Raw genomic sequence first — 18,155 nt, 5'->3', positions numbered from 1 at the left:
AGGAAAGGGCCTGTGCCCCGGGGTGGGGTGGGGTAGAGAACTGTGGTTCCTTTTTTTTGAAAACAATTTTTTAAATGACTTATTTATTATGTATACAGTATTCTGCCTGCATGTGTCCCTGCAGGCCAGAAGAGGGCACTAGATCTCATTACAAGTGGTTGACTGGGAATTGAACTCAGGACCCCAGGAAGAGCAGTCAGTGCTCTTAACCACTGAGCCATCTCTCCAGCCCGAGAACTGTGGTTCTTATAGAAAGGCCTCTTCCTTCCCTCATCCATTGGCTGTACAGACAGTCCCAGTTCCACTCCCTTGTAGATCTCCTTCCTCTAACACAGCTTTTACTCCATAGCCCAAGTCGGCCAGGAACTCACTAGTCTCAAACTCACGAGTACCCCCCATTTCTCAAGTGACTGGGTTACAGGTTTGAGCCACCGTGCTCCTCCAGCATCTAGTTTCTAGGTGCCTTTATTGAAGATCTATCTGAGTCAGAGTCCTAATGGGTTGACAGCTGAAGCTGGAGGCTGGTGGTTCCTGGAGAATGGTGGGAGGCAGATCTGGATAGCCATGAAGGAAGGGTTCATATCCAGGGCTCCCATTCCAGTGTCAGAAGATGTGATCACAGGCAGAAGGGGCCAGAGCAACTTTTCTGAAGGGACAGGGATGCCACAGTTGGCAGCTGGTACATGAGGGGTCCACAGCTTGGTCACGGGAGCTGAAGTCACTGTCTTTCTGTCTGTGTCCTAGGATCCTCTCCAAAGGGACAAGGTATGCACCTCCAACCCTGGTCCTGTCTTTATTCTGCTCTTAACTCCTGGAGGGCCTTGAACTAATGCCTGACGGCCATCCGGTCACTAGTCCTTCAGGTGTGACACCTGAGGGCAGAGACTTCATCTTTGCATTTCTCACACAGTGCCTAACAGGGCAGGATGTGTGGACAGTTGTTTCTGGGCTACAGAGCTGTCCAAGTCAATGTCTGCCGTGCCCAAATGCCCGGCCTCAGTGCTAGGAGTTACCCCACAGCACCTTCCCAGCTAATGAGGCCAACCGATCTCTAGCCATCGATGTTACTCTGGACACTCATGTTGCTGGCCACTCTCACAAGTCCTGGTCCAGCAGCTGCTGAGCACACCCTATGCAAGACTTTTTACGTGAGGGTGTTAGCTGGGCACGGGGCACCAGAGGGCAACCGTCTGCAGTTGTTGGGAGTGCCAGTCCTTGAGAGCCAAATCAACTTTGGTTTTCTCTGAGCACCTCAGGTCTGGCCTCTTCATTCCTACGGCTTTTCCTGGCCACAAATACCCGCCATGCTCAGAGACTGCACCTTGCTACAGCTGACCAGGCATCCCTTGGGCAGGATGGGCTCAAGGTGCCACCTATGCCTAGGACAGGACTAATCTCAGACAGAAAGTGGCAGGGTCTTGGGGTCTCCTTGGATCAGGGCTGCTGTGGGGCCTCAGCCTTTGGCAGTGGGATACCCAGGGCTGAATGGGCCTGCTGGCTGCGAGCCTCAGCCACCTGGCTTGGGGAGCAGAAGTCTTCTAAGAAGATCTGGGCCAGGTTCCGGAGCCTTGTGTTGGCTGAGAGAGAAAAGCGCAGCATGCACTGGACCACGGGCAAGGAAGTGAGCTCAGGATGGGGGCTGGTGCTGGGTGAACTCAAGTACATGAGCGTGGTGACAGCAGATAGCACCGTCTCCTCGTTAGGACTGGACAGGCAGTTGGTGATGAGCGGGATGCCTCCGGCCTGCAGGATGTGCTCCTTGTTGGCCTTGTCCGGGCACAGGTTACAGAGGCCCCCTGCAGAAAGGCAAGGATGAGCGGGTGCTGCGGTCCTGGCGTCCTCATTTCCCCTCCCAGCTTCTTTCTGGCTGGTGAGTCTCGGGGGAATGCCCATGCCTGGGGAAAAGTTTGTCCATGGACAAGGACTGCAGTCACCCCACCCTAGTCTCCTCTCAAGGCTTCACGAGTCCAGCCTGCCACTATTCTCTCTAAGTGAAGTAGACAGCACCATGCCTCACTGTTACAGAATTCTGGAGAGTAGGAAAGTCCAGAGTGAGAGACCAGTGACTCTGGATTAAAAAAGACTCAGGGGAGGGGGGGGGCTGGGAGGGGCAACTGCAGCCAGTATATAAACTAAATAAACACACTTATTTAAAAAAGAAAAAGACGGAGCTGGGGAGATGGCTCAGAGGTTAAGAGTGCTTATTGTTCTTCCAGAGGACCTGTGTGCACTTCTCAGCACCTACATGGTGGCTCACAATGACCTGTGACATCAATTCCTGGGGCTCCAATGTCCTCTTGTCTCTATGGATACCAGGCATGCACGTAGTCCATGTACAAACATACAAACAGACAGAAAGACCCAAACCTGCATGGGCACAGGTCCCTTGTTCCATCTCAGGTTAGGCCCTTTCAACTTAATGATCTTTGGCCTTGGGGACAGATGCTACCTCTTGTAGAGGAACATTTTGCTTAGCTCTGGCTCCTCAGTGCCGGAAGCTGGCTTCCTGTTCTCACTAACTCAGCTTCCGGCCATCAGGGCTCTAGGCCCCTCTGCCTAGCCGGCAGCATCTCTTGAAGATGAGGAGAGGGCGAGGGCCCAGGAGAAGGGCTGAGAGCTTCTGAGACAAGAAGACTGGACTGGGGCACTGACGGTACCAGGTGACCCACCAGAGCCCCTGACCCCATCTGTCCCTGAGCCTGCCTGCTGTGAAGAGCTAAGAAGGGCTGTGGAGCTGGGCAGAGGTAGCACATGCCTTTAACCCCAATACTCTGAGTTCAAGGACAGCTACAGAGAGGACTACACAGAGAAACCCTGTTGAAAAACAAAACAAAACAAAACAAACAAAACAAAAATTTATGACAAGCTAAATATAAGTAGCAAACCCATTCAATAAATTCAGTAAATTGGGCTGGAGAGATGGCTCAGCAGTTAAGAGCACTGGCTATTCTTCCAGAGGTCCTGAGTTCAATTCCCAGCAACCCCATGGTGGCTCACAAACACTAGAATAAGATCTGGTGCCCTCTTTTGGCATGCAGGCATACATACAGACAGAGCACTGTATATATAATAAATAAATAAATCTTTAAAAAAAATTCAGTAAATTACAGCAAGCTGACTAAATGAAAAATCATATAGCACTTATAATAATGTCTCCAGGCTAGCGAAATGGCTCAACCATTAAGAGTGTATATTGTTCCTACAGAGAACCTGAGTTTGGTTCCCAGCTACCTACCTCACTGGGTAGCTCACAGCTGCACGAACTCCAGATCCTTCAGAGGATCTTAAACCTCTTCTAGCCTCTATGGACATCTACATTTTGTGTTCATGCACACACACACACACTAAAATACATTGTAAAAAATATCTTCAAGAAAATTTGGGGGGACTCTTTCTTTAAGAAAGAGTCTTGCTCTGAAGCATAGGTTAGGGTCAAATTTGTGATCTTCCTGCACCAACCTCCTGAATGTTGTGTTACAGGTTTGCAATAAAACACCAACATAAAATTCTGCTTTTCCCTGATAGGCTCAAAGTGGGGCCTTGGGTCAAAAGCAAAACAAGGGAACTAGAAATGGCTCAGTGGTTAAGAATACTTCCTGCTCTTCTGGAGGACCCAATTTCTGTTCCCAGGACCCACACCGGGAACTCTCAACTGCTTGTAACTCAAGCTCCAGGGAATCTAAACCTTCTGACCTCCACAGGAACCTATGGTGTACACATAGCAGCCATACCCAGACACATATATAAGAATAAAAACAAGCTGGGTGGTGGTGGCACACACCTTTAATGCCAGCACTCGGGAGGCAGAGCCAGGCAGATCTCTGAGTTCGAGGCCAGCCTGAGCTACAGAGTGAGTTCCAGGACAGGCAGCAAAGCTACACAGAGAAACCCTGTGTCAAGAACAAACAAACAAACAAACAAACAACAAAACAAAACGCACTGACTGCTCTTCCAGAGGACCCAGGTTCAATTCCCAGCATACATGTCAGCTCACAACTGTCTGTAACCCCAGGATACAACACCCTCACATAGACATACATGTAGGCAAAACACCAACGAACAGAAAATAAAAATGTAACAAAAAAACAAAGACTGGAGAGAAAGCTCAATAGTTAAGATCACATACTACTCTTGCTGAAGACCTGGGTTCAGTTCCCAGCACTCCCATAAAGCAGTTCACAACCACTTCTTCTTCTTCTTCTTCTTTTTTTTTGAGACAGGGTTTCTCTGTGTAGCTGTACGCCTTTCCTGGAACTCACTCTGTAGCCCAGGCTGGCCTCGAACTCACAGAGATCCGCCTGCCTCTGCCTCCCAAGTGCTGGGATTAAAGGCGTGCGCCACCACCGCCCTGCCTGGCAACCACTTCTAACTACAGCTCCACATTACCACCTGATGTTCATGATGTCCTCTTCTGGCCTCCAATGGCACCTGTGCCCACATGCACCTATCCCTACCTCCACCCCGCCACATACATACACATACATGAAATAACTTTTTTAAATCTTAAAAATAAACAAAATAAAAAATATAAATTTTGGGATTGGGGAGATGGTACCTGCCATGCAAGATGGGCCCTGAGTTTGATCCCTACCATCCACATAAAAGTCAGACATCACTGTGTGGGTCTACAGCCTCTTTATGGAGTTGGGGGGGGGGGAGAGACGGGAGTGTGTGTGTGTGTGTGTTTGGTGAACTTTAGATTCAGTGAGAGACTGTCTCCAAAAACCACAGTGGAGAGCCACAGAGGAAGATTCACCTCTGGCCTCCACACTCATAGAAAGAATTTGTGTGTGTGTGTGTGTGTGTGTGTGTGTGTGTGAGAGAGAGAGAGAGAGAGAGAGAGTGTGTCTCGCATTACAGCCCTGGCTGTTCTGGAACTTGCTATGTAGACCAAGCTGGCATTGAACTCACAGAGATTAATCTGCCCTTGCCTCCCAAATGCTGGCATTAAAGTCCCGTACTATCATGCCTCCCTAAAATCTTTTACTTTTTTTTTTTTTTTTTTTTAAAGAAACCAGATTTAGGATGGATCTCAAATGATCTCACTTATATAAAGACCAAGACCAAGTAAAAGCATGGGGACAGAGGTCAGAGCTGTGCAGCCTGCATGGGGCACATGGGAGAAACAAGCCAAATCTTGATGAAGAAGCCATTACATGCAAGGGCACATACTTTAAGGATTAATTAAACTGCCACTTACGTGCATTTTACTGTACATTCATCATGTGTATTTACAAGATAGTTACAAAACAAAAAGGAGCCGACTGTGGTGTGCCTTGGTGGTGGAGGGCTTGCCTAGGTCCCTGGGTTCACTCTCAGCACCACCAAAAGGAAAGAGAGAAAAGCAAGCCCTGACTGGCCGAAGAATTGCTTTGGACAGACAAAGAGGGGGGAAAAAAACACACCAAAACCAAAACCCAAACCCAAACCAAAACCAAAACCCAGCTAGAGGCAGGAGGCAAAGACTCTGCTGGACACCAGTAACTATAGAAACCCGAGAGGCGGAAGAGGAAATCCCAAGCATAACTTGAAATGGAGAGCTGGATTTGGAGAAGCAAAGCAGGCACTGGTGCTGGGAAGGGCTCTCAAAGGACTGTCCTGGGGATTAAAAGAGCTCTGGGCACCTGCTGACTGGGTGAGCTCTCCTTGACGAGGTCCAAGATGTTACCTCAAGGAAAGGATCTGACCACACCAGGGCACAAGGCTGACCTAGCCTGTGGTCAAATCTTCCTCGGGGTAGGATGAGGTGGCAAACCCTCATGGTCCTAGCTATTAGGGCAGCTGAGGAAGGAGGATCACTTGAGCTCAGGAGCCCATGGGCAGCCTGGATAGCATAGTAAGACCTTCCTTCACTCAAAAAATGTAAGACCAGGTCAGGAGATGCAGGAACCCACAGGAACCCACAGAAAGGTGGCAGAGAAACTGATTCCATAAGGTTGTCCTCTGACCCCCACATGCACACAATGGCATGTATGTGCATCCCTTACACATCACACACACAATAATAGTACAATAGAGTTAAAAAAACAAACAAACAAACAGAAAGCTTCACTTGGGACTAGTCTGTTCTAGGGCTTTACTTCAGCACCTGTGAGTGAAAGGAAAATATACATGCATGTATATGCTCACATCCATGAAACTTAGGCATGAACAACACGGAAACGGGCTGGCTGTAGGCGACAGGAATCGGTATGAGGACAGAAGTGGGGCGAGGCTTCTCCGACAGTACCATGTGATATCAGTTTTCTTTTCTTCCTTCCTTCCCTTCTTTTAAATAGATAGGGTCTCACAACGTAGCCAATGGTGTTCCTGAACTCACGTCCTCTTGACTCTACCACTCAAGTGCTAGAATTACAGGTGTGTATAACCACTCTTGGTGTATGACACTGCTTTTTTTTTTTCTTTCATTATATTGATCACACTGGCAAGATATTGCAGGTCAAGGATATACATCAAGATATATAACTATATTTAAAAACATCTAAAGTAGGGTGTGGTGGCTCATACTTACAATTCCAGTACTTGGGAGGCTGAGGCAGGATGTTGCCCCAAGTTCAAGGACAGCCTGGATTATACAGTGAATTGCAAGCTATCCTGGGTTATTGAGTTTGACGCTGTCTTAAACAATAACACAAGCATACATACGTAGATAAAGGCTACTTCGTGCATAAACAAAAATTATACACGGATACTTACATATGAATTTATAAATCCAGAAAATATCTCTGGAGAATATACTAAAAGCTAGCTGTAGGAAGCATTACCAAAGGGGCTAAAGACTATGGAGCAGAGTGAGGTGCCTGGCAAGCACACAGGAGGCCTTGGAGTCCACACCCTAGTACAGTACAGTAGCAACAACCACAGAAAGTAGGGACAGACCTGGTGACACACACCCTTAACCCCAGCACCTGGGGAGAAGAGGCTGGCATCTCTGTGAGTTTGAGGCTAGCCTAGTCTACATAGCATGTTCCAGGCCCACTAGTACTACATAGTAAGACGTTATCTAAAAACGAAGAAACAGCAAACAAACAAATGAGGGGAAAAAAAGGAAAGGAAAGGTGGTACACTTTGATGTATATATGCATGCACATGACAAGGCATCCCTATATAGCTCTGGAGGGCCTGGAAGTCTCCATGTAGACTAGGCTAACATTGGACTTCTAGAGATCTTCCTGCCTTTATCTCCTAGTGATGGGATTAGTCATGTACCACCATGTTGGGATCTCACTCTTGAATTCTGTACCATGCTGTCCAGTTGTGTGTGTATAAATAAGATATATACAACTGCTTATGCCTAGAACAAGTCTGCTTGGTCTCAAACTAAAGGGGTCAGGAGATCTTCCGGCCCAGGACTCCCAAGTAGCTGGGACTGTGCATGCATGCCATTATACTCCGATTGTACTTTACTTGAAAAGAAAAAGACAACTCTTTCAAATGCCAAAGACATCTAATTAAATCAAGAGAAATCCACTGTTGCTTTCCAAAGCAGCTGTAGACTTAACCTTTGAACACTACTACCACCTGGTGGCATCGTTATGTATTGCAAGATATAGGGAGACAATTTAACCTGAATTCTCAGAGATCACTGTGTGTGTGTGTGGTTGTGTGTGTGTGTGGTTGTGTGTGTGTATGTGTGTGGTTTCAAGTCCTGCAACTCTGATCAGGCTGGTCTCTAACTAACAGAGATCCACCTGCCTCCACCTCCCGAGGGCTGGGATTAAAGGTGTGTGCCATTACAGCCCTGCTAGAGACCATTTCTTTCTTCTTTTTTGGTTTTTCGAGACAGGGTTTCTCTGTGTAACTTTGCGCCTTTCCTGGAACTTGCTTTGTAGACCAGGCTGGCCTCGAACTCAGAGATCCGACTGCCTCTGCCTCCCTATTGCTGGGATTAAAGGTGTGTGCTATTACAGCCCTGCTAGAGGCCATTTCTTGATTCTAGCTTTAGCAACAAAACTGCCAAAACCCTGTGGTGTCCTAAGAATCAATCAGTTTTCATAGAAGCAAGATACTTTTCTCATTGCTCTATATGTCCTGGTTGCTTCTGGGATGGTACAGACAGATGTACAGGATGTTTTTTTGTTTTTGTTTTTTTCCCAGAGCTGAGGACCAAACCCAGGGCCTTGTTCTTGCTAGGCAAGCGCTCTACCACTGAGCTAAATCCCCAACCCCCAGGATGTTTTTAACTAAGGCTTCAGCTCAACTCGTTTTTCTCTTTTTCTTTTTTCTTTCCTTTTTTTGTTTTTTGTTTTTTGAGGGCTTCTCTGTGTAGCCTGGCTATGCTGGATCTTGCTCTGTAGACGAGGCCGGCCTCCGAAGTGCTGGGATTAAAGGTGTGTGCCACCACTGCCCGGCCTCATACTCAACTCTTTCATTCATTAATGAGTGTTTACAGAGATCTAGCTTTATATCTGGCTCCTCATAATTCATCCACAGTTGCAATCACCGGCCTTTTTGTTATTGTTTTTCTTTCAAGACAGAATTTCTCTGTGTAGCCCTGGCTGTCCTGGATCTCACCTTGTAGACCAGGCTGGTCTCGAACTCAGATCCCCCTGCCTCTGCCTCCTGAGTGCTGGATTAAAGGTGTATGCTGCCACCACCAGCCATGGACAGCTTTTGTGTGACTAAAGCCACTGCCTGGTGGCTGTTAGTTTGTTCCTCTGTAATTAAATGTGACCCTGGCCTTTGGGGACCACCTATGCTTTTGCACCAGAGCTAACTCCTAACTGTGGCCGAGGAGACAGTGTAGTAGACAACAAACAAGGGAAGATGAAGCCCTGGAGTTCAGCTTGGGCTCTGCCCGCTGGTTCCACTGGACACTGAACTCAAATCCTTGAAGACTAGGGTAATACTAGTTACAGTTACTAGATAACTCTAGTTATCACAACTAGTGGGAGTCAGCCTTGTTGAGGAGAGGTTTCCTGGGTTTAGTCCCACTTGCCGGGCACAGGAAAACAGCACCTCACCCTTCCCGGGAAATGCCAGCCAGACCAGGCTATGGTGGCAAGGGACTACTGTGTCCTTCAGAGCCCCACCACAGCTGGTGGGATAATGGCAGCCAGTGGCGCTCCAGCAGATCTCAGAGAGGCAGAAAGGCATGTGTCCAAGTCAGGGGACAGCTGGGGAAGTCAGTGTTCTCCTACAATGTGGGTCCTGGGGACTGAAAGGTTTGACTACAAAAGCCTCTTCCCAATGAGCCATCTCACTGGTCCTTTTCACTGAATTTTTAAACTGGCCCTTAAACTTTACTGAATCTTTGAACCTGGTTGTGAGATCCTTTATACAATGTAACTTCAAAAGCCATAAAATCATCTCACCTGTGCCCATGCCTTGGGTGTGTACTATTGTTCTTAAGCACCCACCTCTCTAACACCCACACTTAGACCTACATGGCGGAAAATCTCCTTCTACTAGCTTTGCCTCACTCTAACTCATCCTGAAATTCTTCCCAAGGACACAGATTTATCTGGGTGGAGGTCCCCCAGGCCACCAGCCTGAGTCCCAAGGGAACAAGGTCCCACCGCAGCTCCTAGCTGCTAACAATAAGCATATCTCCAGGGTGAGAGTCGACAACGCCCGGGAAGGACAGAGCAGGCCCGCCACCCTGCTCCCAAATAAGTCACACATGGAGACGTATTCTTACTTATGAATGTCCAGCCTTAGCCTGATTTAGTTTCTAGCCAGTTTTTCTTTACTTTAGATTATTATCCCATCTACCTTTTGCCTCTGGGCTTTTCCCATTCTCTTCTGTAAATCTTACTCCGTTGCTGGTTGTGTAGCTGGGTGGCTGGCCCCTGATGTCCTCCTCCTTCTCTGGCTCCTCCTAGATTTCTCTTTCTATATGTTCTCTCTGCCTGCTAGCCTCAACTATCCCTTTTCCTGCTTTGCTATTGGCCAGTTCTTTATTAGACCATCAGGTGTTTTAGACAGGCACAGTAACACAACGTCGCAGAGTTAGACAAATGCAACATGAACAAAAGTAACACCCCTTAAATGTGGTTCCACTGATGGGATAGCATCCTACCCTACCTGGAAGAAGAGATATCAGCTTTAAAGTGATCTGGATTCAGGTCTGCGGGCGGAGGCCTGGGGGATTCTATAGTTGCAGGCAATGACCTGAAAAGGCCAGTTAAGTCCCTCAAGTAGCTACTTACACTTCCCCTGACAGGTGACCAAAGGAAATCACACGAGATGGTAACTGAATCCAAGCTGTCTGACCCCCAGCCCAGCTCCTTCATATCAAACTCACTGCTGCTTGACAACAGACATTGGTTTGGGAGACATTGACATGGGCAATCTCACTCAGCTTGTCTCTTGCCTGGTTTTTTTGTTGTTTTGGTTTGGTTTTGGTTTTTCAAGACAGGGTTTCACTGTGTAACAGCCCTGTCTGTCTGTCCTGGAATTCACTTTGTAGACCAGGCTGGCCTCAGATCTGCCTACTTTGCACCACCACACCCTGATCTCTTGACTGGCTATTGCAGAACCAGTCCTTCATGAGGCCTCTGCACCATGTCACAGGGCTGCCTTCTTTTCAAAGAATCTCTCTCTCTCTCTCTCTTTTTTGTTTTTGTTTTTTCTGAGACAGGGTTTCTCTGTGTAGCTTTGGAGCCTTTCCTGGAACTCACTTTGTAGCCCAGGCTGGCCTCGAACTCACAGAGATCCGCCTGCCTCTGCCTCCCGAGTGCTGGGATTAAAGGCGTGCGCCACCACCGCCCGTCGAAAGAATCTCTTTTGGATCTGCCTCCAACCCTCTCCTTCCATCTTGCTCCTCAGGGAGATCACCTCCTTCAAGCTCGCATCAGGGACAAAGACTAAAGCTCCGAGGTGGACAGTGGCAGGTGCTTGGCAGTGCCCCCCTCCAGTGCCAGAGGCCTTCCAAGGAAGGGGATGACGACAGTCACTGAAACTGCTTCTAGGTCCCACTGGGACTCTCCTTTTCCGTTGCATACAATAAATACAAGAGCAATCTAATCTGCACAGCGTCCCAGAGATTCAAGGCTGAGAGCTGGAGCCACACTCGAGACTGGAGCCTTGGACCAGGTGAAGCTGGCTAGGCCTAAGTGCTTGGGAAAAAGGAAACGAGATGGCACTGGCAGTCCTTGAGTAGGCTCTCAGGCGCCCTGTGCTGAGAACACTGCCCCTTGGGGGCCGAGGAGCCAGCAGGGCAAGACACTGTTTGAACCTGGAGGAATGGCCGCTCTGCGATTGGGTCCTTTTCTCTGGAGTCAGCAGTCTCTGTTAGAGGAGCTCTATGCCTCCCAGGTGGAAGGAAGCATGGCCACTGTCCCCATTCAGAAGGCAACAATAGTGAGGCAGAGGTACACATGGAGGCATTTGGGAACACATCTAAAGACCAACGGTTGTTTGTAGGGTTTTTTGTTTTTTAAGATGAAGTCTCACTCTGTAGACCCTAGCAGGCCTCTGCCTCCTGAGTGCTGGGACTAATGGTATGCATAAGCTTGTACGGGCTTTTGAGACAAAGTCTTATAAACTGAGGTTCGCCTTAAACTCACTATGTAGCTGAGGTTGACCTTGAACTCCTGATCCTTCTTCCTCCCAGTCTGCGGCCAATTTTCAGACTATTTAGTATAACAATCTTCTAGAAGAACAGAGATAGGCTTGAACCAATAATATCTAGACAATTGGGCTCCTGCCATAGCCAAACTATAGAGGCTCCATAGGAGTGCTCTGAAGACCCCTAGGCAGCACTTAGAGCGCCACCATCCCCCTGCATGAGTTCATCCCCAATGTGCCTACAGCTCCACAGGCCTCTTCTGGGTCCTGACTGCTAGGACAATTTCCTCAGCACCACACTTAATGGAGCAGTTGCTTGTGGAGGGTAAGCACAACTGTAATTTGTGTGTGCTCTGGAGCTCCCGCACAGTGAAAAGAGACAGAGGACCTGTATGCCAGTTCTGTGGATTGCAAACATCAAGAAGAGCTGGGTGTCTCTAAATACCAATGTATTCAGGGATAAAAAGTGTCACTGGATTGTTATGCTATTAGATCAAATTTCTAGATTACAAGAAATGAAGGAGACAGACAGACAAGCTAAATCACTGCTGCTTCTTTTTTCTTCCAAGACAGGGTTTCTCTGTGTAGCTCATGCTGTCCTGGAACTCACTTTGTAGACCAGGCTGGCCTCAAATTCAGAGATCTGATTGCCTCTGGAGTGCTGGGATTTAAGGCTTGTGCCACCACTGCCCGACTTAAATCACCCCTTCTTACATTGTAAGTCATAACCACACATGAGGTTATATAACTGAATGTGGAAATCCTGATACAGCTGGCCAGTTGGGTATGGTATGTACAGCTTTAATCCCAGCCCTAAACATACATCTACTATTTGTTACTATGTATTTCTGCAAATCAGACTTCTTAGCACTGACCTTATAAAATCAAAGCCATTAAAACTCTGACAAACACTGAGGATGTTCTACATCCCATAGTATCAACATTCAGCCAGGTTTGATTATGTGAAAAATAAACAAAAAAATCCATCTTATTAGTATGCAAACGTTTCCTTTAATAAATAGTAAATTATATGTTTACCAAGGATCCTCCACCCCCTTTGGACAGGGCCTCAGAGTTATTTAGCTGAAAATCACCCTAAATTCTTGATTCTTTTGCTTCCACCCCCCCTTAAAATGCCAGAGCTATATTTATTTGTTATAGTAATGTTTTTTTGTTTTTGTTTTTCCCAAGACAGGGTTTCTCTGTGTAGCTTTGCACCTTTCCTGGAACTCGCTTTGGAGACCAGGCTGGCCTCGAACTCAGAGATCCGCCTGCCTCTGCCTCCCGAGGGCTGGGATTAAAGGCGTGGGCCACCACCGCCCAGTAATGTTTGTTTTATGTAATGTATATATAGGCAAAAATTTTCTCAAGACAGCTAGGCGATGGTGGTGCAAGCCTTTAATCCCAGCACTCAGGAGGCAGGGGCAGGCGGATCTGAGTTTGAAGTCAGCCTGCTCTACAGTGAGTTCCAGGACAGCCAGGGATACATGGAGAAACCATATCTTGAACTGTACCCCCGGCCCCCAATTTTTTTTTTCAGGCAAATAGGGCTTCTGAGTGGGAAAAGATTAAGAAGCCCTGAGCTAAATGGTACGCTTGAGAGGAAAGAGATATACAGGAAGGTGGGACACCCTGTAGACATGGTGTAGACCATTCAACAATCGGCATTAGGGAAAGAGCATCTTCTGAGGAATTGTAATCACTGCCCTCCAAATACGAAGCACGCTGTCATTTTCTTTTTGCCTCCTAGTGCTGAGATTAAAGGCACATGGCGTTGCCCATGACCTACAGCTGTCATTTCATCAGGACAACTGTGACTATTTACAGGAGACATTTCCACTGTGCTTGCTGACTACTGATGCTCCCTCAGAAGGGGGTAGGGGGAGCCATTAGGCCCTCACTCAAGATTCTAGGGGCTCCCTCCTATACCTCTCAGTTGCTGTGACTGTGTCCTAACTGCTGGGGCCTTGGAGGTGCTATAGTTTATAGATGGTGGAAAGCTCCTGAGTGGGTAGGGACTCCATCTATGGCAAAGTCATCCTGTGCTGGGGCAAGTCTATTTGGTGGCACAGCTGCCACGGGGTCACCCCATTCTGTAAGTAGTGGTTGCCCAAGCTGTACTTTGGTGGGCTCTAACTCTGGTTGCTGCTGTGCTCTACAGAGAAGGCACAGATATTGTTTACATCTCCCCTGATGGAAGGAAGAACTGACTCCTGCATGTTGTCCCTGGACCTCCACATTCCCATCCTGACACATACACAAACACAGATCCACATTAAATAAATGTGAAAGATATTAAAAGAATTTTAAAAGAGACTGAAGATAATTCATGTGCTAACTCTCTTCCCACAGTGCACCATGGAAAGGGTAAAGGAGAGCGGCTCCACAATAGAGATGTCTGGCAAACACCCCTCAGCCAGGCCAGAAGGTGAGCACCAGGACAGCTAGCCACACTGGTACTAAATGCTCCTAACATGATATAGTAGAAACAGCACCTTCCTTTCATAGGAAAACACAAGAAAAACATCGTGCTAGGCATGGTGGCACAAGTCTTTAATCCCAGCACCAGGTAGGCAAAGGCAGGGTGATCTACATAGGGAGTTCCAGGCCAGCCAGAGCTACACAGTGAGACCCTGTCTCAGAAAACACCACCACCCCCCGCCCCAAGTAAGACATGATCAAGTCATGGATGACATGTGGGATCTTGGGCCAGAAACGGATATTAGGAAAAAATGAAGGATATTTGATTAACATAAAGACTTTGGCTAGTGATGATGTATCAATACCAGCTCATTAATTATAGCAAACAAACCATACAATGGAGGAAGTTAAGATAGGAAAGAGTGGGTGTGGCTATGTGGGAATTTTTGTTTGGAATTCTTCTTTGCTGAGGAAGAGTCTTGAATGGCTCACACTTGTACTTGCTATGGGCTGGAGATGCACCAGAGCTCCTCATTCACCTGTCTCCATCTCCTGAGTGCTGGGCTCAGGAGCACGGGCCACCACACGCTCCACTAACTGAGTTATACCCAGCCTCTTCAAGTTTCCTCAATCTGTTCTAAAGTGAAGCTTATTTGGGAGAGAAAGAGATCTAAGGACACAGTCAGACGAAATGTACAGGGCCCAAACTGGACCCTCGTTTACACAAACCACCACCAACAAAAAATGTCCTTTTAGGCTTGCAAGATGGCTCAGTGGGAAAGCACTGCTACCAAGCTTCACAACCAGAGCTCCGTCCCTAGGACTCACATGGTAGAGGAGCTAGCTCTACAAACTGTCCTCTGAAAGCCAGGGATGGTGATTCACCTTTAATCCCGGCATCCACAAAATTGTCCTTTGACCTGGTGCATGCCCTACCCTCTCCCATAAATAAAAAAGAAAGTTATTCAGAGTATTGTTAGAGAAATGTGCATAATTAAATAGTAAACAATTTTGGAATCGTCTTTTGCAATGCTGAGGATTGACCCACAGAGCCTCAGGCATGTGGGTACACACACCATTATACAGGTGCTCTGTCACTGAACACATCCCAGCCCTGAAGATATTCCCACTAAGGGTTTCTTTCCCAGTGTTTGTAGGGTTCCTTTCATATTGCATGGGGAAATGCTATTATTATTATTATTTTTTTTTTTTTTAAAGATTTACTTATTATGCATACAGTGTTCTGTCTGCAGGCCAGAAGAGGGCACCAGATCTCATTACAGATGGTTGTGAGCCACCATGTGGTTGCTGGGAATTGAACTCAGGACCTCTGGGAGAACAGCCAGTGCTCTTAACTGCTGAGCCATCTCTCCAGCCTGGAAATGTTATTATCTTTTTTTTTTTCTTTTTTTGGAAATATTATTTTCTAAGTTGCTCACCAGGCAATGGTGGCACGCATGCCTTTAGTCCCAGCCTCAGGAGGCAGGCGGATCTTCGTGAGTTAGAACAAAACTTTGTCCTGGAACAAAGTGAGTTCCAGGGCAGCCAGGGCTGTTACACAGAGAAACCCTGTCTTGAAAACAAACAAAAAATATGTGTTGGGAAGAATTTTTGTTTGTTCTTAAATTCTAAACTTTTTCCCATGACTCAGATCTAAAGCCCCCGTGTTAACCAGTCTAACTTCATTCTATCCCATACCCCTCTTCACTTAAAAAACATTCCCTCTAGCCGGGCGGTGGTGGTGCACACCTGTAATTCCAGCACTCGGGAGGCAGAGGAACTCTGTGAGTTCGAGGCCAGCCTGGTCTACAAAGTGAATTCCAGGACAGCCTCCAAAGCTACACAGAGAAGCCCTGTGTCGAAAAACCAAAAAATAAAATAAAATTTTAAAAAAGCCAAAAAATCTATCATTGGGCAGAGGAGATAGCTAAGTGGGTAAAAGAGCTTGCCATTCAAACCTGACAACTTGAGTTCAATACCAGGAACCTACCTAAAAAAATTCAGATGCAGTGTTGAGCACCTGTAATCCCATTAGGAGAGACTGGGAGGTTGAGAAAAGAGGATCGATCGGCTGGAGGACGCTGCTGCTCTGCTACACAGAAGACTCCTGCCTCAGCAAACTGGAAGCAGAGGACTGATAACCACGACTATCTTACCTATTTATTTGAGACAGCCATCTTACCATGTAGCCCTAGGTGACCTAGAACTCAATATGTAGACTAGGCTGGCTTTGAACTCATAGAGATCCACTCACCTCTGTCTTCTGAGAAAAAAGGCATATGCCACCATACTCAGTGAGAACTGCCTTCTGAAAAAACTGTCCTCTGACTTTCATCCATACATTGTGGTGCACATACCCACACTCATTCAAACACAGACACACACAGACACACACACAGACACACACACACACACACACACACACACACACAATTAAAAAAAAATTCTATCATGAATAATTCAAACGGTCATCTAACCCCAGGATTCCTAAGCTATAAATTTCAAGTCACCATTGTGTCTCTTGATATATAAGAGCAAGCTCCAAACTTCTTTCAAAGCAGTTTCAACTCATTTCCTTGCTTATTTCTTTTCTAAAGACTAGTTTGTTTGGTGACAGTGTCTTACTCTGTATTCCAGGCTGGCCTCCAAGTCACGGCAATCCTCCTGCCTCAGCCTCTCCGAATGCTGGGTTTACAGGCGAGTGCCATCACGCCTGGCTTATGGACTCACTTCTAAATCTCTGATGTCGCTCTAGTCCGTATCTGGGGGCCGGCCTAACCCTTACCAATAGCAAACTTCACTAGAGTTTCATTCTCTTCTGACAGCGAGTCGAGGAATAAGTCTAGGACTTGCAGCTGCCGCAGATACTGGTAGTTGCCCGGGTCATAGGCGAAGTTGGCAAGGTTGGCGAGGACTTGCTCCTTGGCGTCTGCAATGGGAAGCGGTACTGGGGTCGGGCCGTTGCGGCTGCTGCCGTCGGGGCCCTTCCCGGTCCCTCGTGCCCACCCTACACCTCTCACCTTGGCTCTCGGTCTCCTGGAACTCAGTGACCAGCGCCTGCAGGTACCCTAGCCGCCCGACGTGGGGGTCTATCTTGGGTTTCTGTGCCATGGCTGGAGCGACGAAGGAGCCGGGAGGACGGGTGGGAAGGAAGAGGCCACAAGGCCGCGCGAAACCCTCGCCTGCACCCTGACCTGTCCCGGGGGCGACCCAGCGGCAGGCAAACTCGGTCCGGTCCTGGGTTCCGAGTGTGCAGTGATTGGCAGCTGGAGATGGGATATGGGGATGAGTAGAGATCTTAGGATCCTGTCTGAGCCGGTTTGAAAACCGAATTTAAGCCGGGTGACAAAAAGCTTGAGCGAGTTGGAACCAGAGGCACACCCATCAACGCGCTCTCCACACCGCCTCCGGGCTCAGGGCGGAAATCGCTCTAGCCCCGCCCCAGGGAGCGGAAGGGGCAGGACCAGGACAGAATTGGGCGTGGCTACTGAGCGCCCCCTGGACTTCCCGCGCGATTTCTCGAGTTCGTGGCTTTGGGCGTCTGCTGCGCAGCTGCGGGGATGGTGGGCGGGGAGGGGGAGGAGACAGGAAAGAGGAGAAAGGGAGAGAAGGGAAGACGGATGGAACTGACAGATAGGTGGACCTTATGGTCATCTTGGCATGGTGGTACTTGAATCCCAGCACTCGAGGAAGAGGCAGGAGGACCTCTATGAGTTTGAGAACAGCCAGAGTTCAGGGCAAGCCGGGGCTGCATGGCAAGACCGTGCCTGCAAAACAAAACACCTCCCAAACCCAAAACAAGATCTAAGGGTCCCAAGGAGCGTCAGGGAGGGAGGCAGCTTTGCCATGCTGTCTCCTTGGAGGTGGAGGATGCAGGCAGTGAGTTTTTTTAGGGCAAGGGCCAAGGGTCATGTACTTAGTTGTGTTTGGAACCAGGGGCCTGAATTAGAGCAGAAGGGCTTATGTACTTTTCCTTTCCCTGGCCCCGACTTCTGGGATTCAAGTCTGTGGTTAATCCCTGCCCAGTGCCAACCTGGGACGAGAGGGTGTTTGTTTTGTTTTGTTTTTCTTCTCTTTTTTTTTTTTTTTTTTTTTTGAGCTGATGACCGAACCCAGGGCCTTTCACTTGCTAAGCTAGCGCTCTACCACTGAGCTAAATCCCCAACCCCGTGTTTTTAATTAATTAATTTCTATTTTATGTGCATTGGTGGTTTTTTGGTATG

The 18,155-nt window shown here is 47.8% G+C and overlaps 1 protein-coding gene across 3 annotated transcripts; it reads right to left on the bottom strand.

The window, feature by feature from the left end:
* Nucleotides 1-187: 187 nt before the first annotated feature.
* Nucleotides 188-17,345, bottom strand: Armc7 (armadillo repeat containing 7). 3 transcript variants are annotated; one of them, XM_036197596.1, is made up of 3 exons: nucleotides 16,953-17,345; nucleotides 16,718-16,879; nucleotides 188-1,796 (listed from the first exon to the last, which is right to left on the bottom strand). In XM_036197596.1, the coding sequence occupies exons 1-3, from the start codon at nucleotides 17,041-17,043 to the stop codon at nucleotides 1,435-1,437; spliced, it is 615 nt and encodes a 204-aa protein (XP_036053489.1). In that variant the 5' UTR covers nucleotides 17,044-17,345; the 3' UTR covers nucleotides 188-1,434. The 3 variants fall into 3 exon arrangements, with proteins under 3 accessions (XP_036053489.1, XP_036053490.1, XP_036053491.1); XM_036197597.1 differs by having other exon boundaries at nucleotides 16,718-16,861; XM_036197598.1 differs by having other exon boundaries at nucleotides 1,656-1,796; nucleotides 16,782-16,861.
* Nucleotides 17,346-18,155: the final 810 nt, after the last annotated feature.

The sequence above is a fragment of the Onychomys torridus genome, chromosome 8 (genome assembly GCF_903995425.1).
Source record: "Onychomys torridus chromosome 8, mOncTor1.1, whole genome shotgun sequence".
Taxonomy (NCBI): domain Eukaryota; kingdom Metazoa; phylum Chordata; class Mammalia; order Rodentia; family Cricetidae; genus Onychomys; species Onychomys torridus.
Note: the sequence above shows the minus strand (reverse complement) of the source record. Positions and strands in the feature narration are given on the sequence as shown.